General features: G+C 38.9%; 1 protein-coding gene across 1 annotated transcript in view; it reads left to right on the top strand.

The window, feature by feature from the left end:
• The window catches only part of Aox1 (aldehyde oxidase 1), a 65,194-nt gene that overhangs the window by 3,265 nt on the left and 34,443 nt on the right, over positions 1–27,486 (top strand). Inside the window, exons 2-17 of the mRNA XM_090354573.1 lie at positions 1,842–1,899; positions 3,297–3,393; positions 5,186–5,294; positions 6,889–7,015; positions 8,292–8,353; positions 9,974–10,063; positions 11,933–12,013; positions 12,519–12,663; positions 13,266–13,358; positions 14,247–14,398; positions 14,582–14,675; positions 18,921–19,030; positions 20,628–20,812; positions 21,984–22,146; positions 24,761–24,853; positions 27,134–27,303. Of these exons, the coding sequence (XP_090210699.1) occupies positions 1,842–1,899; positions 3,297–3,393; positions 5,186–5,294; positions 6,889–7,015; positions 8,292–8,353; positions 9,974–10,063; positions 11,933–12,013; positions 12,519–12,663; positions 13,266–13,358; positions 14,247–14,398; positions 14,582–14,675; positions 18,921–19,030; positions 20,628–20,812; positions 21,984–22,146; positions 24,761–24,853; positions 27,134–27,303 (1,829 nt within the window). The remainder of the gene's footprint in view (positions 1–1,841; positions 1,900–3,296; positions 3,394–5,185; positions 5,295–6,888; positions 7,016–8,291; positions 8,354–9,973; positions 10,064–11,932; positions 12,014–12,518; positions 12,664–13,265; positions 13,359–14,246; positions 14,399–14,581; positions 14,676–18,920; positions 19,031–20,627; positions 20,813–21,983; positions 22,147–24,760; positions 24,854–27,133; positions 27,304–27,486) is intronic.

Raw genomic sequence — 27,486 nt, forward strand, 5'->3', positions numbered from 1 at the left:
GCTTCATGGCTTTGGGGGACTAGCCAATTCATCCCTATTCCAAGCAGAAGAAAGAGAATAAACATGATGGAATAAACAGTGAATATATTCAGGTTTTTTTTTTTACTAATAATACTTGTCTGATTTTTGTTGCTTTCCTTCTCTCTAGGGAGGAGAAAAAGAAAGGATAATGGGTTGTAATCTCCAAAAAGAACATTTGAACACAATATTGAATGACATGCAGCTTTTTTTTTCTTGCCCAGCAGAGGGAGGTCCTTTGCACACAGAAAGACCTTGCATGCAAATATAATGAAAAGTCGAAGCCCATGTACTTCTGGGAGCAACCATTTCTCCCAGGCAAACCTCCCAGTCAACATTAATCAGGGAGTGATGGAGTCAGTTTATCCAGGATACATTGCCAAGAACTTTGAATTTCTTCTTGTACTTTGGGATTCCTGGAGTATATGTTCCCCAGAGCCCCAGGCAGCTTGCTCATTAAAGATGCAGAGTGTCTGGCTCCTTTAGCCAGAGAGGGGTTTGTCTTAATTCACACTGGGTTCCCAGCAAGGTGTGATTTGGCCAAGGACAGACAAGTGAGACAATCAGACTTGGATTTGATGTGGTGGGTGGCATTGTTGGGTACCAAGAGTCCAAGCAGGTAAGGCTGTAGGACACTAGTTATAATTACTAAGATGTGAAGAAAAGGGCTTGTTCTAGTAGTGACAGTAAAAGTGCAGATTCTTCAAGTGGACATGACAGGGTGGAAACACACAACTGCAGTAGGTTCAAAGAAAAGTTGAAAATAGCTCAGGTTTTTAAAGTTTAGATGATGGAGGGGAGAGTGAGACTATGGAACAGGTTGGGGAGAAGAAAGAAAGGAGTAAGTATGGGAAATAAAGACTTCGGTTTGGGACCAGTTAACTTGAGAATGCTTAGAATATGTCCTGCATACTTCTTATATTACAAAATGCCACCACATATACCTATGCACACACCAACACACATACACACACACATACACAACACACACACACACACACACACTCACATCTCTTCCTGTTTTGCACATTGATGAAGGGTTCTGAACTGATCAGAGTAATTGGCAAGGGAAAAACAACCTTACCTTAGTGAAAGCTGATATCTGCCTTAGGCTTCTGTGAAGCTAATCAGGCTTCTATAGGTATCATGAATATAAAAGAAATCTCAAGCTGTTAATCAGGAAAGAGAACATCTCCATTTGGGAATTAAGAGCAGTCATTGTACTCACATCACTGTAGCTCTGGGTGTGACCACTTGCTTCTATGCATCTGTACATTCTTTCCTCACACTTGCTCATGTGTGCCTGGCTCATGGTTGGAATCTCCTTCTCTTTTTCAAATGTTTATTTGATAATAACCTCATGATTCCCAGGAACTTACTCTCTTCAAGAAGCTCCACACTGTCTGCTTCTGTTCTTCTTCATCTACTCTACTCCATGCCACCCTCACATTCCATTCTGTTCTTCCCATCTTTTCCCTTGCCTACATCAGGTATTCTAGGAGAACCTGAACAGGGCTTATTAATAGTCTTGATAGTGGAAATATAAGCACTGTCTCAATAAAATAGTGATAATTCAGTACCAAGGACAGTAGCACCAGGGACAGGGCAGAACTGAGCTAAAAAGTGAGATTTGCAGTTAGAGGTTGATGTGTGCATCACAGATGTTCCATACACAGGAATTTGTGAAAATATGAGTAGAAGGATTACTAATATGCCTTTCCCTCAAAATATGCATTTTATCAAATTAGCATAATTCTACCCATGTGGACATCATACTACTTTCAAATTTTTGAGCATAACTACTTTTTTTTTCTCTTGTATAGGTGATAGAAAAAAATGTGGATCCTGAAACAATGTTGTTACCATATCTGAGGAAGAACTGTATCCTTATATGTGTGTGAGGGGGGAGAAATAGAGAGAGAGAAATGGAGAGAGATTATGTGTGTTTATATTGGCATTATTAGAAAATATTTCAAACATCTTTTTAGAGCCATACTAAGTCTCTGTTTCATCTTTGAACAACTTTATATTGGTCTGTGTCACCTCTATGAGAAAATCCTACATCGTAGTTTCACAACTATGGCTGCCAGAAAAACTGAGTTCTTTATGTTGTCTGTTTTAAAACTAAATCAGTGGTATAAATCAGAGAAACTACTATTGAGAATTAAAGCATGGATGTTAAAAGGGACCAGTGAAGCATCCTTTAAAATTATGAATCACACTATTTACACACTGTCTTGTGACTCATCCTTAAGCCCAGGCAAAAAAGAAAGCACAGAAATCTCTTAAATGAAAGGAGAAGAAAAAGAGAGGCTTTTCTTTTTAAGTATTTGACATATTTTTCTTCAAGTAATTGTATAAATGATCTCCATTTAACGTGGTAGCTGTGTGTATTATAGAGCATTTGCACCTGAAAAATGTCACCCTAGTAAAACTTTGTGTGCTGTGTGTAAACACCTATGGGCTTATGAGAGACCAGTAGACCCCACAAAATGATCTGCAAAACTAAGTGACAACTGGGGTCTGTACTTTTCTTTTTTCCTGGAGAGAAGGGGGAAAGAAAATACCACCTTGAGGTTTTGATAGCTATTTTTCAGACACAGAAGTATGTTCCTGAAAATATCCTAAGATTTTTTGGAACATAAAACAATGGACATTGATTTCTGACTTAGAGTACCCATGTATAATATTTCAAGTTTAGTTTACACCATAGTAAACAAGATGGAAGACAGAGGTTCATTGCTTTCTCATTTTGTTAGTTCAGGTTCTTCAAGAATTGTACCCCTCCCCCTATGGAGTGATGTCTCTGTGAAAGGGGAGGAGCCAGAGAGGTTTGAGGAGTCATTAGACCACAATGAAAGTCTGAGAGAGGAGAGGACTGAGAGAGAGAGAGAAGAAAGAGGAGATGGAAGAGAGAGAGAGAGAGAGAGAGAGAGAGAGAGAGAGAGAGAGAGAGAGAGAGAGAGAGAGAGAGAGAGACAGAGACAGACAGAGACAGAGACAGACAGAGACAGAGAGGGAGGGAGGGAGGGAGGGAGGGAGGGAGAGAATATGAAGGGAGGACAACTTCAGGTCCAGTTTCTTTCGGGGAAGGGGCAGGACACTATAACATACAAAAGGAAATCAAGAATTTACAAAATACAGATAGCAGCTAAAACATATATATGATTTGATATATATACACACTTAACAATCTATGATGGTGAGGCCTCCTAAGTCAGGGCTATCCTAGAAAGAAAATTATGGACAGTATTTTATCCTTAACTGTAATTCTTCAGTGCGACTCACAGGAACAAAGTATGGCTGTGGAGGGGGTGGGTGTGGTGCTTGCACAGTGATGATCTCACAATATAACTCCAGAACAAAGAAGATAAGGTAATTGGTAGCTAATTCCAGCTATGGCTGAAAAATTTTGCAGTTTTGAAGCTCATTTTATGCCTTTATGGGAAAATATAGATCAAGCATCTAGTGTATGAAAGAAATTGTATTAAACACTGAGAATTCAAATAATGATAAAGACACCTGGTCCCAGAAATAAGAATGAGTTTGGAAAAAATAGTTGTTGTTAAATTTTTCTTACCATTAGTAAAGATATCACATGATCAAAAAAGCCCTTGGCAAAAGTTGAAAAGTTTCCTGACTTGCTTTGCTGCCTAGAAAAGAAAGACATGGCTGAGCTAGCAGTGGAGAATAATGCTATCGCCACACTCATCTCCTATCTCCCATGTTTACATTCTCCAAACACCAGCCAGAGAACTGTTTCAAGTGTGAATCAAATCACAGCATCCTCTGACTTAAAGACCACCAGTGCCTCCTTGCTGATTTTAAAATCTCTCTGTGTCTGCTACTTTCCTTTCTTCGAGGTCTCTAAGTTTCTTGGATCTGTGGGTAGATGTCTTCCATCAGCTTTGAAATCTTTTCAAGACATATCTTCACGTAATTTTTTGTATCAGTCTCTTTCCCCTCCCCCATATTTGCCAGTCCTGGGGCTTGAACTCAGGGCTACAGCACCTGAGTTCTCTGTATGTGGTACTATGGAATTGAACCTAGTGATTCATGCATGGTAGGCAAGCACTCTACCATGAAGATACATTCCCATACATCTCCCCATCTCTTTCTAGGACCATTTTCTTTCATTAAACAGATATCAAATGAAGGCTAAATATCTGTTTGAGATTTGTCTGAAACTGGAATAAATAGGTATCAGTTTAATGCTGCCATTTGATCCTCCAACTGAGTTGATGAGTAAATTACTCTTAGTCTCAGTTTCTACTTCTGTAAAATGAGTATGCTCATTTTCATCATAGTGTCTAATATCAGCTGAATTAGTTCATCCTTTGTCTCACCGTTTCTTTGCTTTCCCTTCCCCTCCCCCAAACAGATAAACTTTCATAAAGACAAAAAATACAGTAATAAAAAGTAGTGGCAAAAGGGAGAGAAAACCCACCAAAAGTAAAATAAAAACCCTCTTGTTTCATTTCTTGGAGTTCATTGCAATAAACCTCATTTTATATGAACATATGCACATGGCTATTGAGCCTTTGTGATCCTCTCCTAAGAATGTCCTCCTTTGGTCTCGCTATGTGAAGGATTAGGGTCCTGTTTAATTTATCGTGTGGGAGAGGGAAGTAGGGAGGGGGAAAAATGTGGGAGAGAAGGGGGGAAGAGTTGACACTGATCAAAAAAAAATGTACTGCATGGCACTGGTGGCTCACAACTGTAATCTTAGCTACTCAGGAGGCTGAGATATGAGGATCGTGGTTCAAAGCCAGCCCAAGCATGAAAGTCCATGAGAGTCTTATCTCCAATTAACCACCAGAAAACCAGAAGTGGTGCTATGGCTCAAAGTGGTAGAGTACTAGTCTTGAGCTGAAGAGCTCAGGGACAGAGCCCAGACCCACAATCAACAACAAAAAAAGAAAAGAAAGAAAGAGAAAAAAAGAAAAAGAAAAAGGATTGTATTCATTACCTGACCTATGTAACTGTGACCCCTCTGTACATCATCTTCATAATAAAAATTAAATAAAAAAGTTGTACGAATCTGCACTAAGAACATACATAGAAGCAAACCTGGGAACTTCATAGAAAACTTGCCCATAGGAGGCTCTCAGTGCTTCCTCTATTCCCACTGGACCTGTAATTTGTGCTTTTCTGTTGCATTTTGAAGGCATTATCCTGTCAACGCCTGTCTGACTCCCATCTGCTCTCTCCATGGCACAGCTGTCACCACAGTAGAAGGTATAGGCAGCACCAAGACCAGAATTCATCCTATTCAGGTAAGGCTGTACCTCTTCCCTTATAAGGCTTCTCTGATTCAAAAGCCACTGATGGCACTGTTAGTTCCTGGGATTTTAGCAGTAGAACATTTGGGGCCTATTACTTGATCACTGCCAACATGTAAAAAACCAGCTGGAGCTGACAATGAGACTGGAATTTTGATAGTGAGCTATGTGAGTGTTCTGTGACTACCTTCCTAGAAAGATGTTTTTGGATAACTGGAGGAATTCTCCTTTTTTAAGAAAACACAGATGTGATTTTGCTCCTCTATGTTCTGATTATGTGGGAACTGTCTTCCTTGTACCTCCTCAAATCAAGAAGGAATGAAATATAAGTACATTTTGAAACACTACCCTTCCTTCCTTCCTTCCTTCCTTCTTTTCCTCCTCCTTCCTTCCTTCTCTCTTTCCCTTTTTCATTCTTTCCTTTCTTTCTCCTTCATTCCTTTTCTTCCTTCCTTCACCTCCCTCCCTCTCTTTTCTTTCCTATCCCTTCTCCTTCCTTCCTTCTTTCCTTCCTTCCTTCTTTCCTTCCTTCCTTCCTTCCTTCCTACCTTCTTTCTTTTTCACTTGGAAAGAAGAAAATAACAGGATTTTGAAGCTCAATGTAAATCTCAGTCATCATAAAGCTTTGTTGAGGTCAGGGTTTGTGCATAAGACACAGGAGTGGCTCTGTAATAGATTCTGTGGCTTTCCTCCTACAATGACTCCTTCAGGATTTTCCCTTCAGTGAAAAGGCAACTTCAGACTCCAACTCCTTAGATTATGCATATATTTCCCCTAGATGCCATCACTACCTGCTTTGTTCTAAGTTAATGAGGCCATTTATTGATAGAAGAGGGGAAAGGTAGAAGCAACATAGAAAATGACAAAACTTTACATTCTCTGGATGTCAAAGAATCTTATGCTCTGTTTCTTTTTTTATGAAATCTCAGTAGCTGATGAGGAAGAATCTTCCTGTGTACCTGTAGAACTCAAGGGCACACAGCCATGGAACACCCTTTCATTTTCTGCCAATGTTACAGTGTTGTCAGAAGGCAGATTCCAAAGTGTACTTGTCTCCAAGAAGTTAGACTCCAAAGATCAAATTTTAGGCGGTGAGGAAAGGGCAGCATGAAGCAAATGCAGTATTTCCTTGATTGTTTTCTGCTTTAAAAACTACACAGTAGAGCACTGATAATGATAGCCAGATAGAAGGCAATAGTGAAAAACTATGAAGTTATTTTTCAAATTATTTCTCAACTTGAGTGGAGTTTGGTTCATTGATCTGAAGGACTTCCTTTATTTCAGTGACTGTCAACCTCAACTGTACATCCAGACTCTCAGTAACTTTTCACACCTCTGTCCCTGTGCCTCCACCATCTCCCCAGAGACTCTACACCAAGTGATCTGATTTCCCCTGGGGCCCCAGAATGTTTTAAGTTTCCCTCGATGATCCCAAAGGCTCATAGCATGGTTGAAGGAAAAGAAAGCTCAATGATCAGCCAGCCCAGCTTAATTAGGAAACCCTGAAATGAGCTTTCAGGGAGTCTTCCCCAGCAGAGAGCACTCCTCATTCTGTAGGTTGGCATTTCTAACCTTCCTGTACCTCTAGGAGAGGATCGCCAAGTGTCATGGCACCCAATGTGGCTTCTGCACACCTGGGATGGTCATGTCTATGTACACACTGCTCAGGAACCACCCCGAGCCTACTCTGGATCAGTTAACTGACGCCCTTGATGGTAAGTTACACATGGTTCTTTTCTTTTCTTTTTGTGCTATTCCTGGGGCTTGAACTCAGGGCCTGGAAGCTGTCACTGAGCTTTTGCCCTCAAGGCTGGTGCTCTACCACTTGAGCCATGGCTTTTGGGTAGTTCTAGTTTTTTGGTAGTCAGTTGTAGATGAGAGTCTCACAGACTTCCCTGCCTAAGCTGGTTTCAAACCATGATTCTCAGATCTCATCTTCCTAAGGAGCTAGGATTTTATAGGTGTAAGCCACTGGCACCTGGCTGTAATTTTACAGCCCAGATTCTATTTTGAAATGATGATGCCATATAAATTGGATACTTGTCATATGCTATGTATGGGATTAAAAGCTATTTGAAGGTTATCCTAACAATAATTTTTAAGATGAATATTATCATCATCCCCATTTCCTTCATGGTAAAACTGAGGCTTGGAAACAGTTATTTGTTCAAAGTTATACAAAATATATGTTAGCTTATGAAAATCAAGCTCTAAACCAGATCCAAATATTACATTCCACTGATATATTTTTTAATGTATGCTTTGGTGTAAATCATTTAACCTTTATATTCTCATAATTATAAGTGCCAGTAGTTGTCAGTACTGGCACTGTATTGTATAAAGAAATACTGAAATGTTTGCTAAGGGAGTAGATCTTCTGTTAAGTGTCCTCGCTACTAAATAATAGGTAAATTAATAAATAATTAGTGGCTAGAGATATGACTCAAGTAGTAGAGCACCACCCTAACAAGCAAGCAAGCAAGCCAGACAATCTCAAGATCCTGAGTTCAAAAGCCAGTATTGTATCTCTCCCTCCATATATACATATGTATATATATATGGACAATGTCACTCACAGGTGTATTCTTATTTCCAAACATATTATATAGTATACAACTAACTTGAATAGCATTTTATACATAGGCAATTGCATCAGTAAAGTAACTTCTTGAAATTAAACTTAGTTCTGCAGTGTGACAACAGAGCAAGCTTTTTTTTTTCTTAAAAACCATTGTCATTTGTACACCCATTACAAGAAGGCCATAAAAATTGTTTAGTGGAAGACAGTAGAAATGGCTGAGCTGTGAAAATCTACTTGAGGGCTATAAAGCTAAAGTTGCTGATGTGCAAATAGGATTTTCTAGATGAAATGGACCAAAAATTTAGGCAGATCTTCCTTGTAGTCTGGGGTCCTCACTTCCATTATGTGTTTGGCAGCTCATACCTCTATCTAGATCACTCCGTTAACAGAGCTGGGCTTTTCTCCTTCAGGTAACCTGTGCCGTTGCACTGGATACAGACCCATCATTGAAACATGCAAGACTTTCTGTAAAGTAAGTAGAAAGGCACGCAGGTGTATTTTCCCCAGTGAAAAATAGGTAGGGCTGGTTAGATGTAATTAGGGCCACAGTGATCATTACTAATATCAGCGATCTTAAGTCAGCCACTGCTGTTTGTTTTTCACCTTGAGTGGGAGGCGTCCCCTCATTCATTGAGCTTACCTAGGCAGTCACGTTTGAGCACCGACACATTGTGACATTGGCTATAGGCTATTGCTTCTAGGAGGTTTCTCCTGATTTGCTTATCAGCCAGGTACCCTGTCTGTGTATTCCTGTAGCTGTCTGTGAACATGGGATGTGCATTCTTCAGCATAGCCTTGTTCACTAGACGGTGTGCTGCCTGACAGCAGAGCTCTCCACGTGCAGGGCCAATCACTGTGCACTCACTGAAGAGCGATGCAATCAATATGGAATGAATGAATGAATGAATGAATGAATAGATGAGCAACAGACAACCATGAAATGTTTGGAGATTGCCTTTTAGAAGTTAAAGTATGACAGTAGTATATCCTAGATAAGAACAGAGTGATGCTGCCAAACTTTTTAATATTTATTGTTAGCATTTAGAATAGTAGACTTTAATATCAACAATTGATCATGGTTAGTATGAATCATTATATGTCAGGCTTAGTTACAAGATCTTTTCATAGTTTCACTTACTTAATAATTACAATTATTCAAAATTCCTTCTAAACTCATTTCTAAACATTTTTGTTTTTATTTTTGGCAATAGTGGGGATTGAACTCTGGATTTCATACTTGGTAGGCAGTTACTCTGCTATTCGAGATACTCCACAGACATTTTTTACTTAGGGGAACAATTTTTAAATTTTTTTTAAGATAGAATCTTGTACTTTTTCCTTTGGCAAGCCTTGAACCAAGATCCTCCTACCTCCATATAACCGGTATTCTAACTTATGCCACTCGTGGCCTGGGTGCTCTCCCTGTAATTTTTTACTCAAGCTTACTGCTCTACCACTTTGATTCCCCAGCTCCACTTCTGACTTTTTCTGAGTAGTTTATTAGAGATTAGAGTCTCACAGACTTCTTGTCTTGGCTGACTTGGAATGCCAATCCTCAGATCTCAGCCCCCTGAGTAACTAGGATTGCAGATGTGAGTTACCAGTGCTGGACTACAGGTTTTTGTGTTGTTGTTGTTGTTTTATTTTGTTTTGAGATGGAGTCTTACTAAGTTTTTCTTTCAATTGGCCTCAAAATGTGATACTCCCAATTTCTACCCTCCTGGAGTTTTCATTAGTTTAGAATGTTGACATATAAGTGATTCCATTTCATGACGTCTAATGATCTTGGTTTTAATTGATCTTCATTTTTTTGTTCGTTTTCAAATTTATTTGACATTTTATTATAAAGGAGGTATTATTTTAGAGGATCTTTACCAACTTTAGAGTAATGTAACATAGTCAGGCTGTCTAAATTTCACTAGATTAGAGACATTTAGAATATCTCATTTATGAGATATCAGGGTTTGTGGTTGGAATGTCGGTCCATGGGAATTAAGTTGATCTTATGTTATGATGTTTAGATTGCCACCATTCCATTTCTTTAATGATAGAATCACCATTAAATTTCTACTGATTTGTTTTCAACCATTAGCCATCTGGCTGCTGTCAAAGTAAAGAAAATGGGGTTTGCTGTTTGGATCAAGGAGTAAATGGATTGCCAGAACTGGAGGAAGAAAATAAGGTCAGCAAAATGTAGAGTTTTCACAGTTTCCTCCGCACATAACCTGCAGCTGACTTCAGCTTTGGAGGAATGAATGCTGTTCAAGTTGGCCAACTTGAGCTGCTGCTGCTGCTCTGCCTTCTCCAATCCTCACACCAGCTCTATAGAGAACAAAAGCCAGTCTAGGAAGGACTCATAGAGATGGACAGAAGTTGGTTAATAGATACAAGGATGCAATTGGGTAGAATGAATAATTGCCAATTATTCTGTAGCATGCCAAGGTAACAGCTAATAAAGAGGATCTTTAGTGTTCTTAACACAAATAATAAATCAATAAATGTCTGAGGGAACAGATCAGTTAAACCCTGTATATAACTATTCATTACGTATACATTGCAGTATCAATGCTATGTCAATTAAAATAACATACATACATATATATTTTATATATATGTGTTTCTATATATCCATACACACATAGAGTACTGAGGTGTGAATTGGTGAAATTCTGCCTTCCTTGGAAGGCTCTCTACTCTTGAGCTGTGTCCCCAGCCCATTTTGCTTTAGGTGTTTTCTGGACAGGGTCTCTCATTTATATCTAGGCCAGCCTGGACTTCAGTACTCCTATTTATGCTTTCCACTTAGCAGGGATGACAGACAGACATTACCACACCCAGCTTTTTATAAATTGAGGTAGACTATCTGAAACATTTGCTCAGGCAGTCTTTAAACCACCAGCCTCCTGAGCAACTAGAATGACAGCTGTGAGACATCATGCTCAATTAAACACTAGTTTTTAAAATACTTTAATTTTTTAAAAAATAAAAATACTTTAAAAAGGGTGAGACAATTTTTGTCCCTCATTCTGGACTCAAACATAATTATCTATAAGAGAGAAAATCACATTGCTCTCTGCTGTCTCTCAGTTTTGAAAAAGTATTTTTGAAGACTTTTTAAAGGACAAGAAGCAAAATGGATATGTGAAGAAGTAGAGGAACAGGCAAAGGAAGCAATGAGGTGGCAACAGAGGAGGTGCCCGTTATCACCTATGTGTGGTGCCTGGTGTATTTCATTTACTGTCCCAGGCACCAACAAGAACATGCAGAGTGTTGAGACATCAGAACCCCAATGCTATCTGCAGAGTTGCTAGAAAACTGTTTTGGAAGCCTGACTAGGAACTCAGAGATGATCACTGACTGGCTAAGTTTGGTCTACTGAAGTAGCTATCTATCTACTTCTAGCCTCATTCTACAAAGGGTTTAAAGTAGTTTTGCTTGGCAGTGACACGGTAGGCATTCCTTACATACTTTCACTTTCTATAGCTTCAGTTATTTGGGTTCACTGTGGTCTTCATTATCAAATGGAAAATTCCACATATCATTCCTTCGCTTCAAAGTGCATTCCATTCGGAGTGGTATGATGAAACCCCATCTCCCACTGCTCTCCTCTGCTCCGGTTGAGACATGAATTAGCCTTTTGTCCAATGAATCCATTCTGGATACCTACCTATTTGTTACTTAATAGTTGGCAGGATATTACAATGTTGTGTTCAACTCTGTGTGTGTATCTTTCCTTGGGACTTGAACTCCTTGGGGCTCTTGTGCTCAAGGCCACCACTTTACCACTTGAGCCACAGCTTCACTTATGTTTTTTTGGTAGTTTATTAGAGATGAGAGTCTCACAGTGAGAAAAGTAAAAATTCCAGGCATAATAAGGAAAGAAAAAAATTATGCTAAGGTTTATAGTAAGAATGAACAGAAAAAGCCATGCCATACAAAAGATAGTTCAATTCTATCTATGTTCAGTCATTCACGTGGGGTTTTAAAACATATTCCCTGAGAGTAAGGGTCAGGGAGACTATTGTCATTTCTTATCCTTTCTCTTTTTAAGACAAGTACAGTACTCTTCTCAGACGTGGAATTTCTGCCTTTGGATCCAACCCAGGAGCTGATATTTCCTCCAGAGCTAATGGTAAGGAGGGAATGTTGAGCTCATCTTAGAAAAGAACTGATGGTGAAATCTGGTGGTGATGGAGGGAATGATTGAGTTTGCATTCTCTGGAAAGCTGATTAACAAATAGGTAACACTCATCTACCAGTCCTACACTAAGCTCTAAAGAGAATGACCCAAGGGAGAAGTCATGAAGGTACAAGGAATGTAGATGCAGGCATGGGTCCCACTTCCGGTTTCCCTGAAGTTCATTTTTCCACAGGATGATTTGACAAAGTGGAGCAGATCATTAAGCACCAAAATGTACTTTATGCCATGCAACCACTACATGGAGCAGACTCGAGAAGGAATTAAAATCGGCCATAATTGTATCTTGAAACCTGATGGCCTGACAAAGCTCTATTTGTAGATTACTAGTTTTAGTTTTCAGATCTGTATTTTCTTTATCTTTTACTACAAAAATAGAGTGGAAACAGATGTTAGTTTGGTCACATGTATCTTGAGTTCCTGTTGTTTTTTTCAATAGATAATGGCTGAGAAACAACAACAGAAGGGGAGAGTTTTTAGTGGTGCTAGGATGATGTGGATTTCACCAGTGACTCTGAAAGAACTTCTGGAAGCAAAATTCAAGTATCCCCAGGCCCCAGTGGTTATGGGGAACACCTCTGTAGGTATGTATATCCCACAGACTTCTGAAGACACCAAGGGGAGAGGCAAAGAGGGAAGATGGTGTCTGCATGTAGGTTCTCAGAAAATGCAGCCTGAGGTCACAGCTCAAATCTTTTCACCTTGAGCAATGCTCAAGAGACTTCCTGTCAGTAAATAAACAAGTCCCTATGTCTTCAGTGGAGCCAGTATTATGCCCTAAATGCCAGCTCCATGACAAACCTCAGTGGCAGTGACCACTGTCCTGGCTCGATGTGAGAACTGCCCCAGGCTCTATTTTGAAACTTCTCTTTATTTCATCTCTCAGAGTGTCTTGATGGGTGTACCATACTTTATAGAAACTAGACTATTCCTAGTGGATCCAGTAGGTTCCCCAAGAGTATTCTAAGTATGCTGTATTATCTAAGGTTTAAGGCTGATATTTCCAAAGAGTCCACTAAACTTAGTGAAAATGCACCCACTAATCTTTCTGTATGTGGTTTGGCAATAAATAGACCAACAGAAACAATGAAAATATGTATATATCGAAAGACTTCTGTAAAATTATAATTTCCAAATTAAAAAGGGAAATTATTCCAATCATCTTGGTTTTCCTCTAATATTTTAGGTCCTGAAATGAAATTTAAAGGGGTTTTCCACCCGGTTATAATTTCTCCTGATAGAATTGAAGAACTGAATGTTAGAAAACACACATATAATGGTGAGTTCTTGTGTGCATCAGCTTACTAACTTTGTCTAACAGACAAACAGAATGAGAATTATTCCCAGCTACAATATACACAGTTCTCCTCTTATCAGAGCAATGGCATTCTGGAGGAAGGTTCAAGGAAGAACTCTAAAGTTACACTAGATATGAATTGCCTGTATTGTCAGATTTTTGCTAAAAAAGCTTTGAATTATAAGAGAAATAAATGTAGCAGCTGTTCAGTGGAGCTATTATACTAGTGACAGACAGGAGATAAAGATGAATGGGCCCAATCCTTGCCTCTCCAGAAGCCCAAGAGCAAGCAAAGAAAATTTATGTATTAAGTAGCTATCAGACTGGCTTTCCATGCCTGTAAAAGAAATCAGTTGAATGGAAAAGATGAGAAGCAATCATCATAATGCCAGTTTTGGAATCCAGCTACTGAAATCTAATTCTTGACTATAATATATATATGCACATATATTGTTATATATTGTTTTGACCATGATATAGATGTGGAATTACTTAACCTTAATCTCAGTTTTGTCCTCTGTGAAATGGGTCCATTAATAATTCAGAGTTTTATTCAGTTCGTGGAGATTATCTAAAGCAGTCAGAATACTTGATAGACTAAATGAGTATTCAAAGAATTTAGCTGTCAGTGCTTCCACCACAAATTCCATCACATCTTCTACCAGCCATCCTTACCATCACACTCCACACAACCCCACACCACACCTCATCCCATTACTACCTCCACCTCTATCCTGTCACCATCCTGTCACCATCACTACTAGCAGTAAGCAAAACAGCCAATGTCCAGTATAAATATTTTATCCCTGTAGTGTTAGTCTAATGGACATGCTCAGGTAAGAAGCTATCACATTGTATGATTTATTTCAGGACTGACCTTGGGTGCTGGACTCAGCCTGGCCCAGGTAAAGGACATTTTGGCTGATGTGGTCCAGGAACTCCCAGAAGAGAAGACACAGACGTACCGTGCTCTCCTGAAGCATCTGAGAACTCTGGCTGGACAGCAGATCAAGAGCATGGCAGTATGTATTTGATAGCTGTGAACTCAGCATGCATGCCAGGGGGTGACTGTCCTTGAAGAATCATTTTCTTTAATCTTTTGGAATATACCAAAGGAACAGTTCTCCAGAAACTTGTTTAATCCTTCTTTTACCATTTGTACTTTACAATTACTTAATATAAGTGAGTGTATCTTTATTTTAAAGTCTTTAGGGGGACACATTGTGAGCAGGCACTTTGATTCAGATCTGAACCCCCTCTTGGCAGTGGCTAACTGTACCCTCAACTTGCAATCAAAAGGTAAGATAGTCCTCGTACTTGAGGATTTTTTGTTCTACAATAGCATTTTAATTTTTCATAATTTCATGATATTGCACAAGTAACACACATCATTTATTTTGGAGTATATTGTTTTTAATGTTTTCTCCATTAGAAACATTGCAAACAAAATTATCCACACCACTCAACCTGTATAAATGTATATTATTATATCTTCAGTTAAATTCCTGAAAGATGGGTCTATTTGGTTAAAAGACATATGCCATTTCAAGGCATCAATATATTTTATCAGATTGTCCAGAAACACTGAATCACCATGAAGGACAATAAGGAATAAATATTTCTCCTTCCTTAGCAACAGGGAGGATACTTATTTGCTTTTAAATTTTACCACTCACTACTCTTATAGATAAACAAAGATCCATTACTTTTAATTTGCATTTCTTTCTGATAAGGCTCACATTGTTTGTTGGCTATTTATTGATCTATAACTACTTAGCAATTATTAAATTACTTCTCTCTTCCTCACCTTTTCAGTTATTGAAGAATGACTGTTTCTATAATATTAATATTTTTCTTCACTGGAGGAAATTTTTTCTGCTAGAGAGAATTATGAAAATGTAATCTTTTTGGTTGATTGTAAGGCTTGAACTCTGGGTTTGGACATTGTCCCTGAGCTCTTCATCTCAAGGCTAATGTTCTACCACTTGAACCACAGTGCCACTTTGTTTTCTGGCAGTTTAATTGGAGATAAGAGTCTCGCAAACTTTCACGCCTGTGCTGGCTTTGAACTGTGATCCTCAGATCTCAGCCTCCTGGGTAGCTAGGACTACAGGTGTGAGCCACTAGCACCTCGCTGAATATGTAATTTTTAATAACAAATAATAATGGAGACTCCTTTCGAAGGCTAGAAAGTTAGACAGTCTGGTTTTAATGCCACACACTCCCAATCACGCCATCTGTTTCTTTTTGAGCTCTTACACTAGATATATGTTTTTTCGCATACTTGTCACCTACATTGAATGTACTTGGATTGGTTTGTGTCCCAATATGACCTGTTGAAAATAACTATAAATCACGAGGCCGGGTCCCAATATGGACATCTATGTCATATTTAATTTGTACTTGTTGAATGCCTCCAGATGTTTTTCTTTAATAATGGCTAGCTGGATTTCATATATTTACTTGATTTTGTTTTTGGAACTAAATCCTAGAATTTTATTTCTCTTATTCCAACTTGTCCAACAATTCCTAGGAAGTTCTGTATGATCCTCTGTAAATCTGGTGGGGTTTTTTTTTTTTTTTACTTAAAAAATGTGCTGAGGGCCAGGAGTTTAGCCTAATGTTGGAGTGCTTGCCTAGCATGCACGAAGACCAGGATTTGATTCCTTGGTACCACATACATAGAAAAAAAAAAAGCCGTAATTGGTGCTGTGGCTCAAGTATTAGAGCTCTAGCCTTGAGAAAGTCCAAGTACAGTACAGTACTCAGGCCCTGGGTTCAAGGCACAGGACAGGCAAAACAAAAATGTGCTGGGGCCTGGAGTTTGACCTAGTGGTAGAGTGCTTGCCTAGCATGCACGAAGACCGGGATTTGATTCCTTGGTACCACATACATAGAAAAAAAAGCTGGAAATGATGAAATGGTGCTGTGCCTCAAATGTTAGAGCTCTAGCCTTGAGAAAGTCCAAGGACAGTTCTCAGGCCCTGAGTTCAAGCCCCAGAACTGGCAAAAAAAATGTGTTATCTTTGTAAATACCTGCTCCTTTTAGCACCAAACAGAATTTAGGACAAAAAAAAAAACCCACATGAGTATCTCAATAGATGCAAATAGATCATTTGAGAAAAATCTAACCTTCTTTTGTGATAAACTCTCCAAAGGAACTAGGAATGAAAGTAATGTATATTATAAAGACTGTATTTGACTATAGCTTTTGTGTGTGTGTGTGTGTGTGTGTGTGTATGTGTTTGCATGTTTGTATGTCAGTGTGTGTGTTGGTCATTTCCTCTGGAGTCAGGAAAAAGACAAGGATACCTACTCCTCTAACTCCTATTTTAATACAATACTAGAAATCCTAGTAACAGGAATAAAATAAGAGAAAGAGATAAGACTCCAATATGAAAGGAAGAAGTCAAATTATCCCTACCTGCAGATGGTAAGATTTTATGACTAAAAGACCCTTTAACATCCATAGTCACATGCGCGCGCGCGCGCACACACACACACACACACACACACACACACACACACACAAAACAGATCTCACAAACATTTTCAACAAAGTAGCAGAATACAAAAAGCAATGCACAAACCCCTGTTACCTTTCTGTATGCAAACAATGAACAGAGAAAGAAATCAGGAAAACAGTCCCTTTTACAGTAACCTTGACAAACAAAAAATGTAGCCAGGAATAAATTTAACTAAAGAAGAAGATTTCTGTAAGAAAAACTATAAATTAGTGGAGAAATAAATCTGAGAGAGCACCAGAAAGATGGAAAACCTTTCATTGCTCATGAATTGGCAGAACCAATATTGGGAAAATGGTTATATTATTTTTAAAAACCTATATTCAGGATGTGGAAACAAGAGCTTTGTAATATGTGATTGTTGTCTTCTCTTTTGTTGCCCTTCAGTTAATCTCATATTGTTATAGTATCTGACTTTGTTACCTGGTATATTTATATATGTTTGTTTATTTGAAGTGGGGGAAACAAGATGATTAGGAGGAGGTGGGGAAAGGGAAATGGGGACAAAAATATGAGAGGGTGTGTCAGTGTGTGAGAAGTGATATACTCTCTGTATAGTGAATGTAACTGTGACCCTTCTATACATTACAATAAAAATAAATAAATACAAAAGTAAAAAATAATCTATAAATCCAATACAATTTCCACCAGAATTTGATGATATTCTTCACAGATGTTAAAAACAAAATCTTAAAATTCATACTGAAACATAAAAAACCTTGAGCAAAAAGGACAATGCTGGAGATGTCACAATACCTGATTTTAAACTAAATATAGAGCCATGGTAACAAAAAATAGCATGGTAGCAGCACAAAAACAAGTATGTAGAACAATGGAACAGAATAGAAGACCCAGAAATAAGCTCACACAGCTAAAGCCAGCAAAAGTGACAAAAAGCATGGAGAAAATATAGCCTCTTTAACAAATGGTGCTGAGAAAATTGGATGCCCACATGTAGAAGATAAAAATTAGATTTCTATATCTCTATCTATACCAATATCAACTCCAACTGGATAAAGTACAAAAATAATATTCAGGAGAGAGATTCCAGTGTTTTCAATTTAAGTATTATCCTTTTATAAAAGGTCATACAATGAAAAACAAGTTTTGTGGTAGGATGTAAACACCAAAAGGTTCTTAAGCCAGATGCCTGTGGCTCATCACTCTAATCCTAACTACTCAGGAGGCTGAGCTCTGAGGATCAAATTCCAAGTCAGCACATGCAGGAAAATTTGTGAGACTCTAATCTCCAATGAAGCAGCAATAAAAAGCAGGACGTGAGGCAGGGACTTGGTAGAGTGCTCACCTAACATGCACAAAGCCCTGGGTTTGATTTCCTGGGTACCACATACACAGAAAAAAAAAAGCCAGAAGTAGTGCTGTGGCTCAAAGAGGTAGAGTGCTAAGCACTAGCCTTGAGAAAACCCAAGGACAGTTGCCCAGGCCCTGACTTCAAGCCCCAGTTCTGGCACAACAACAAGAACAACAACAAACTTCTTAGCTTTCATGGTGAAATCATGTTTTCTTACAGCTTTAAGCTGTCCCTTCCCTCACTATGTTGATTACAGAACTGAAAGTCCTCAGGTGCTAGGAAAAGACGTATGGAACAAGACAGCAGCTTACTGGTACAGCCACTTTACTGGGTTCCTGGTTATTCAATGGGTGTTTATTGACTGACGTGAGCAGATATCAAAAGCAATACTAGTTTCCACTTCTGGCTAGGTTGTAAGAGAATTTTGCTGTTCAGGAAGAGAACTTTGAGGTCTTCTTGTACCTGAAACTCACTGATACTCTGCTGGGTCTTCCTTATCTATAAGTAAGCCAAGTGGGGAAAGGGGAGTCCTAGACTAGAAGAAAGTTTGCAAGATGCATCACAGGGTAAAAAGTAAGCACAGAAACGACAGTTTCCCCTCCCCCCAAACAATCAGCTTCCTGATGAATTTGGATGAATCACTTGTCACATTTTGGGAGTTATTTAATAGACTGATGATTCCAGGGAAAATGTCAATTCTTTCTACAGAAGGTGAGCGTCAGATCCCTTTAAACGAGCAATTTCTCAGCAAGTGTCCCAGTGGGGATCTTAAGCCTCAGGAAATCTTGGTCTCAGTGAACATCCCCTACTCCAGGAAGGTAAGAAAATCCTTTCACGTTTACTTCTGAGTCCACAACATCCTTATCCAAGCATACATGGGCTCAGGAAAAATGTTGAGCGTTTGCAGAGGAGTGGGTAGAGAGAGCTACTGTTTCACAGGCCTTATGCCTAGCTGGCTTTCATTTGTGTTACACACTTCCCTAGTATTCCTGGAACCAGGAGACCTTTCTCACTCTCCCCTCCCCCCCAAATTCTAACATTCCTTTTTTAACAGATTTTTAAATAGTCTTTGTCCCAGCTGGACATGGCGGTTTATATGTGTAATCTCAGCCACCTGGAAAGCAGAGCTTATGGTTTAGTGCTATAAAAATTAGCAGGACTCTATCCCAACCAATAAGCTGGATGTGATAGAGTGCATTTGTTATCACAGCTACCCTGGAGGAATCGATAGGATTGGGATGTGTGTCAGTGGTTTACTACTAGTCATCCTGCTACTAGCAGGCTGAGATTGGGAGGAACATGTTTTCAGGTCAGCATGGGTACACACATGAGACACATGTGCACATGTGTGTGCCGGAAGGGAGACCCTGTCTCGGGAATAATTGGGACAGGAGGATAATGGAAGATGAATACTAGTAAATTATTTGCAATCTTGAAAAATAATGTGCAAAGAAGCTGGAGGAGTGGCTTTGTGGTATAACTAGCCAACAAAAGGCCCTAAGTTCAAATTCCAGCAGTGAAAAAAAACAAGAAAAAAGTAAAATAAAACTGTTTTGTCTCATAAAGCTTTTCTCTAAATGAGACATAAGAATATGCCTCTGCCTGTTTCTTGGAATTTGGAAGGGGCTAAAAAATAGATTTGCAGCCGGGCCCAGTGGCTCACGTCTGTAATCCTAGTTACTCAGGAGGCTGAGATCTGAGAATCAAGGTTCAAAGCCAGCCAGGGCACAAAAGGACTCTTATCTCCAGTTAACCCCTAGAAAATGGGAAGTGGGGCAAGTATAGAATGGTAAGGACATCACTCAGGTCCAGTTCAAGCCATGTGTATATATATATATATATATATATATATATATAATAAAGTTAGGACTTGGAAGTCAGATAGACTTAGGTTTGAGTTCTGGTTTCAAGACCTGAGCTAATTACTATATCACTCCAAGCCATTGAGTCCTCCTCTGTAAAATGGGAGTAATCTTGCCCGCCTCAGGACATGCTCATTTCCTAGAGCTCTCAGAGAAAATAAGTACAAACTAGTACTTCTTTTCTAGACGTTCCAAAAGTCTAGATGTCTGACATCAAGGCAGGACCTCTGACCTGGCCTGGTAGCTAGCTATCTCCTCCTGCCTTTCCATGCTCTGTCTTTCGTATCTATGTCCAAAGTCCCTCTTCTTAAAAGGACCCTGACTAGTTTTTCCATCTTTAAAAATTTTTATTTTATTGTTAAGGCTAATAATCCCATTTCAACTTTAGCTCTCTAAAGACTTATGTCCAAAGTACTAAAGTCCTGAGGGTTAAGACTTGAACATCTGAATTTGAGGAGATAGGATAAAAGAGGATGTGATGTGAATTGAGTATATATGCTAGCACTCAGTGTTCATTCTGGGTTTCTATGTGTGCCACCTAATTTCCCTGCAGTGGGAATTTGTGTCAGCCTTCCGACAAGCCCCGCGGCGACGGAATGCACTAGCCATTGTCAACTCAGGAATGAGAGTCTTTTTTGGAGAAGAAGGGGGCATAATTAAAGAGTTGTCCATCTTATATGGTGGTGTCGGACCAACTACCATATGTGCCAAGAATTCCTGCCTGAAACTCATTGGAAGGTAAAGCACTGTGTTGTCCAGTAACACTCCAGTAACAACAACCTGATCAGTGGCAAGATGAAATTCTTAGAACTTCCGTGTTTGTTAACAAATACTTTATTGTCTTTTAGTAGTTGCCTAAAGGATTTACCATTCATTCACCAAAGCAGTTTACGAATATCGTGTATCTCAATACATGTCGCCCCTTTCAGCATTCTTCCCCACCCCTCCCAAACCAGTCTTTCTTTTACTTATCTTGTAAGTACCCATGTCCTGGTACTTATTTTGCTGGGCTTTGAGTTAGTCTTTTAAAATAATTGTACCATTGTGCTCTTCATAGAAGCTATTGTACTTCAATGACTTCATTGGCAACCTATTTAATGGCAGGAAATTCCAGGAAGAAAGCATGATAATTATAAAAATATAATATAGATATATAGAGAGAGATGTGTTTAGAGAGAAGAGAGAGAATACCCATCATCCCATCCCATATTTTTGTCATAAAAATAAATTATATAAGATTATTTAACTTCCTCTGTAGTAATAGCAGCTAATAGTTTTTTGAGCATTTACTACATAAACTGAGACTCATAGTTAAAAGCATGAACTGTAAGCCTCTGGTGAGACACTACTTGATAAAAGTCTTAGGTCAGCTTCTACATGATCACTAAGTGATCTATCAGTTCACTTAAATTTATGGTACTTCAGTTTTCCTTGCCTGTCAAATACAGGCAACCTTAAGTATTTGTAGGGCAATTGGGAAGATTAAATGAATGAACGCTTTCACAGTGCTTAAAGCAGAACTGGACATGCAATAAACACCCCAGCAGTAGACAGGATGGATTCTCCTGAGGTTACAACTATTTATTTCATTCTGGTTGTGTTTGTTAGTTTGTCTTTGAGACAGAATCTTATTACATAACCCAAGCTAGCTTTGAATTCTCAATTCTCCTGCTTCAACCTCCTGAAAGCTGAAATTACAGGGCTGCACCCCTGTGCCCGCCCAGCAGCTCAAACAGCTGCTAGATATCTTAAGAATGGTATACTGCTGTGAGTATGGCTTGCTTCACACCAGAACTTTACTCTTGTTTTTTACATCACACAGTAGCTACTATCTGTCTTGCATATTCAAATAAAACTGTATAATCACTAGTCCTGCCAGACTAGGCGTTTCTTCCTTTGCCTCTCACAGACCCTGGAATGAAGAGATGCTGGATGCAGCTTGCAGGCTGGTTCTGGATGAAGTCTCCCTTCCAGGCTGGGCTCCAGGGGGCAAGGTGGAGTTCAAAAGGACCCTTATCATCAGCTTCCTCTTCAGGTTCTATCTGGAAGTGTCACAGATTTTGAAGAGAATGGTAAGTGGAACTGGCCATGTATTGGTCCTCCCAGTATTGGGGGGATATGGGGACGCCCATAGTGAAGGCCCCTGCCCTGTTGAGTTGCTTTGGGATCTAATGATCCAACCTCTTTCCGTCCACTTGAAGAGATTTGCCTTCTCTTGTTTAGTTTTCCTCTCAACCGGGAAATGATGGTGGCACCTACGGTATGATCAGCCTAGGAAAGGGCTGGATGTGGTTCCTAGTGCTTCAAAGCTACTGCTTACTAATAGAAGCAGAGCAGTGATAAGCTGGACATTCTTGTGCCTGGTCTTGCTCATGACAAGTCAAGTGACAAAATGGTTGGCTAGGGAGTACAGAACTGAGAGAAAGAATCCCCTGGAGTCCTTTTGTTTGGCCCCCCAAAACTGAGTCAGGGCTTCATGAAACCTATACTGCAACCAGCCAATCAGACTAGACTTGAAGCTATTATTGGTCTGGAAGTTGTTTATAGTAATTTTAAGTAAGTGCACAAAGTCTGCATTTATCATTTGATTTTATCTTGCCAGTAGTGGGCCTTGGTTCTCACTGGCCTTTTTTGCTCAAGGCTGATACCCTCTACCACTGGAGTCATGTCTCAACTTCTAGCATTTTCCTGGTTAATTGGAAATAAAAGTATTGTATATTTGGCTGCTTGGGCCAGCTCTGGAACAAAATTCTCCAATCTCAGCCCCTGAGAAGCTGAAATGATAGGTATAAACCACTGGTATCTGGCTTATTGTCACTTTAAAGGACAATATCTTCTCAGTATAGAAGTGAACAACTTTTGAGGAACTGCCATACTGCTTTCCATAGTGGTTGAACGAGTTTGCACTCCCACCAGCAGTGTAGTAGTGATCCCTCCTGGCCACATCCCCTCCGGCATCTGTTGTTTTAGTTTTCTTGATCCTGGCCATTCTAACTGGAGTGAGGTGGAATCTTAGAGTTGTTTTGATTTGCATTTCTTTTATGACCAGAGATGTTGAGCATTTCTTCATGTGTCTATAGGCCATTTTTGCTTCTTCTTCAGAGAAGACTCTCTTTAAGTCTTTGGCCTATCTTTTAATGGGATGGTTGTTTTTTTGGAGATTAGTTTTGGAGTGATTCAATTTTTTGAGCTGTTGATATATTTTAGATATGAGGCCTTTGTTCGTTGTATGGTTGGTGAAGAACTTCTCCCACTCTGTAGGCTTCCTAATTAGTTTACTAGCTATGTCCTTTGCCATACAAAAGCAGTCCCACTTATCCAGCCTTTCTCTGATTTGTTGTGATTCTTGGTCCTTACTAAGAAAGTTTTGACCTGTGCCAAGGAGGTCTAGTGTATCTCCTATTCCTTCTTGTAAAGTTTTCAGAGTGTCGGCTTTTACCTCCAGGTCTTTGATCCATTTGGAGTTACTTCTAGTGCAGTGTGACAAAGAAAGATCCAACTTTAGTTTTCTGCATGTGCTTAACCAGTTCTGCCATCACCACTTGTTGAAGAGGCTGTCTTTCTTCCATTCTATTTTTTTGGCTCCCTTGTCAAAGATTAGGTGGCCATAGGTCTGTGGTTTAATATCTGGGTCTTCAGTTCTCTTCCATTGGTCTTCAGGCCAGTTCTTGTGCCAGTACCAAGCTGTTTTGATAAACATAGAGCTCCCCTATGACCCAGCAATTCCACTTGGCATTTACCCAATCATCCAGAAACAAGGACATACTAAATCCACCAGCACAACAATGTTCATTGCAGCACTATTTACCATAGCAAAGATATGGAACCAACCTAGATGTCCTCAGTTGATGAATGGATCAACAAGATGTGGTATTTGTACACAATGGAATTCTATGCTGCCCTCAGAAAAAAATGACATCGCCCCATTTGTAAGGAAATGGAAAGACTTAGAAAAAATCATATTAAGTGAAGTAAGCCAGACTCAAAGGAACTTAGGCTCAATGGTTTCCCTCATTTGTCATAATCAGTAGAAACCTTGGGCTCTCCTAGCAGAGATCTGCAATAGAGCAAAACTTTGATACAAAAGGCCATGTAGTATGACGCTAAATGAAAGGATCTCTAAGATATAGAAACATAAGCCATATAATGAATGATTGTTGTTCTTAAGGTACTATGTTATCTCTCATCTCTTTTGCTGTCCCTTGGTTATCTCATACTGTTACAGTATCTCACTTTGTTACCTGATATGTCGGATATATTTGTATTTCGTTATTTGAAATTGGATAGGGAAGGTGGGAAAACAAGATGAGGGGTGGGTTGTGGGGAAGGGAAATGGGGTCCAAGACATGTGAAAGGGTATCAATGTATGGGAATTAATGCACCATCTATCTGGCAAATATCATGTAACCCTTCTGTTAATTACAATAAAAAATATATGAAAAAAAGAAGAAGTGAACAACTAAAAACTGGAAGGTCTGCCTCAGACTTTTAAGGATGGAGTCTTGGAATCATAGATAAAATACTTTTGCCAGGTCATCAGAAGTGAACTTTACAACCAATGGCAGACTTTTCTCCAAATGAACAGCATACTAAGACCATTTCTTGGTGAATCAAATGATAACATCTTAAAGTTCCACTTTATAGTCTTATACTATCTAAATATCTACCAAGGTTATTCTCTTTTAGGATCCAGCTCACTGTCCTAGCCTGCCAGACAAGTATGAGAGTGCTTTAGAGTATCTTCACTCCAGACACCATGGGCAAACATTAAACTATCAGGTGAGAAGCTTTTTTTTAATGCCTTGCCAAACTTTTATTAAAAAATTGAAAACTAAATAAAAATATTCTTTTTTTAACATACCAACTACTTCATTTATTTAATGACAATCTCCCAAATGAAGGCTATAGAATAAAACCTCTCCTACCCCTCAAATGGAATTTTGTCACAATATCATAAATTATATCCCAAGCTAGATGTGTTTTTCCTTAGAATTAGTATTAAGAGTCTTAGTAAGTTAAAAAGAGGGAGAGAGTTTCTAAAACACCAGTTCACTGAACCAATTGTTGGATTTAGATTTAAAGGCTTACAGTATGTTGTATTAAACACTCAAGTTGCTATATAATACTCTTTGAAATTTTAAGTTCAAGATGTTAAAAATTCAAATATAACAAAAATTATTTGGAAATGAGTATTTTGAACATTAAAAAGAGTCGCCATCTTCCTTGGCATTTTATAAAATATAGAATTCAATCTTCCATTTATAAATACCCTAAGGGTGCCTTGGCAAGGGAATGCATTTCAAAAACGAATAGCAACAAATCAGTGGGCATTCAAGTCATCTAAACCAAGGGAGTTGTTATTCTAGATTTCAAGGCAACATTTGAGATGCAGCGCATCTTCCACATGGATGAATTTTGTTTTTGTTTTTTCCTGTGTTTTCTTCCAGACACACACAGATGTCCATGCCATTAGAGCACCGTTATAGCCTGCACAATGAGCATTTTCTCTCTTATCACTTTAGTAACATGAAAGGGTTTAGACTATAGTGCTTCAGTTACTTTCCATCACTGTAACCAATACCAGAGATAATGAACTTAAAAGAATTTCTTTTTTGCTACTACTATCGTTTGAACTGAGAAACTCATACTTGCGTTACTGGTGCTCTACCACTTAAGTCACCCCCCTACCCTAGCTTTTTGCTAACTCTTAAATATGAAGTATCTGCAAATTTTCTGCCTGGGGTGGCTGAGATCTTTTGATCTCAGCTTGTTGAGTAGTTAGGATTCTAGACATGAGCCACGAATGCCCAGTTGTTCTTTTTGGCTCACAGTTTGGGAGAAATTCTAGTCCATGATTAGGTAAACCTGTTGCTCTTAGGCCTCTGGTAGGGCAGCTTTATGGCAAATGAGAGAAGTTAAGAGTGGAGAAAACATTGCCTCGTTCCCAGGAAGTGAAAAGGAGAACAAGGAAGAGGAAGAGACAACCCTCTTTGTGGGGACTCCCCTAACAACGTAAAATCCCTCAGTAGGCCCTACTTCTTAAAGTTGTTACTAACTCTCAAACACATAGATTTTGGGGGACATTGGTGATCTACACTCTACCATGTACCTTCAAGAGAACCGTAGAAAGCATGCAGAAAGCAATCAGATATTTTCACCAACAGATCTATTACAGCTGACTTCAGGGTGCATGCAATTAGTTTCATATTTGCCTACTCAATAGAAGAAAGAAATATTTTGGAAGTTTTCCTTAATCTTTTGGCAGACCTCATACAGTAAAGATTTGAAGACTTTTGTCAATGTTATGGTATGTTTCATTATATACATTAAAAGTCTTTAAAAAAATCTAGGAACAAGCCTGAGTTAACTAGTATTTTGCTTTTCAGAGAGGAAAAATAAAACTAAAAATCTCTTAGGGTTAAAAAAAAAGATGGTATTAATTTTTAATCAAATACTGTGTTAGCTGAGAGTCCAACATAACATCACTGTTCCATACTTTGGCAAATATTGTTCAAAGGAATCAACTCCTACTATCTGAAAACATGTAGCTGATAGAGCCCATATTTGATAGATCACCATCTGATCAAAAGGAAAGGGAGAACACAATTGTCAAGAGTTCTGGTCATGAAAACATGCTATCTCAGTGGGTCTGGTGTGGGTTGGAGCGGCTTCAAATCCCTACTCACACCTTAATACTTATATGCAAAACATATGAATATTAGCAAGAGGATGTAATTTTATATTCTTTCCTAGAGGGAAGATGTAAGTTCATTTACTTATGCAAATGGAATTTCCACTTGACATTTTAGGATCTCAGGAAATGGGGCGGGGAAACCCCTTGCATCATAGCTATACAGTTTAATTGACTGCTGAATTATTATAAAAAAAAAACTTATTGCCCTAGTATTATTATAAAGTGTGACTGTTTTGTTTTCTCAAACATGTCCTAGCTTGGGGGCAAATGTATAACTACCTTCTTGTGAAAGAGATGCATTCCCTTAGTATTCCTCTTTTCTCTACAGAAATATAAAAAGTACATAATGATTGTTTCTTAAACAGAATGTTAACCCAAGGCAGATTCCTCAAGACCCAATTGGCCGGCCCCTGATGCATATGTCTGGGATTAAGCATGCCACTGGAGAAGCCATCTATTGTGATGACATGCCTGCAGTGGACCGGGAGCTTTTCCTGACTTTTGTAACTAGCTCAAGAGCTCATGCTAAGATTGTGTAAGTGTTCTATCCATAGGCACTTAGGATTGCCTCCTTAGCTGGCTCAGTCAATTAGTGGAAAATGATGATACGCTTGTTGACAATATCCAAGGCAGACTAAAGGTGAAATGAGTTTGAAGGAGAGCATTTATTACAAGATTTTCTTTCATATAATAACTACCTTATCCCCTAGATTTCTTC

Source organism: Megascapheus bottae, chromosome 21, assembly GCF_031878675.1.
Source record: "Megascapheus bottae isolate mThoBot1 chromosome 21, mThoBot2.hap1, whole genome shotgun sequence".
Taxonomy (NCBI): domain Eukaryota; kingdom Metazoa; phylum Chordata; class Mammalia; order Rodentia; family Geomyidae; genus Megascapheus; species Megascapheus bottae.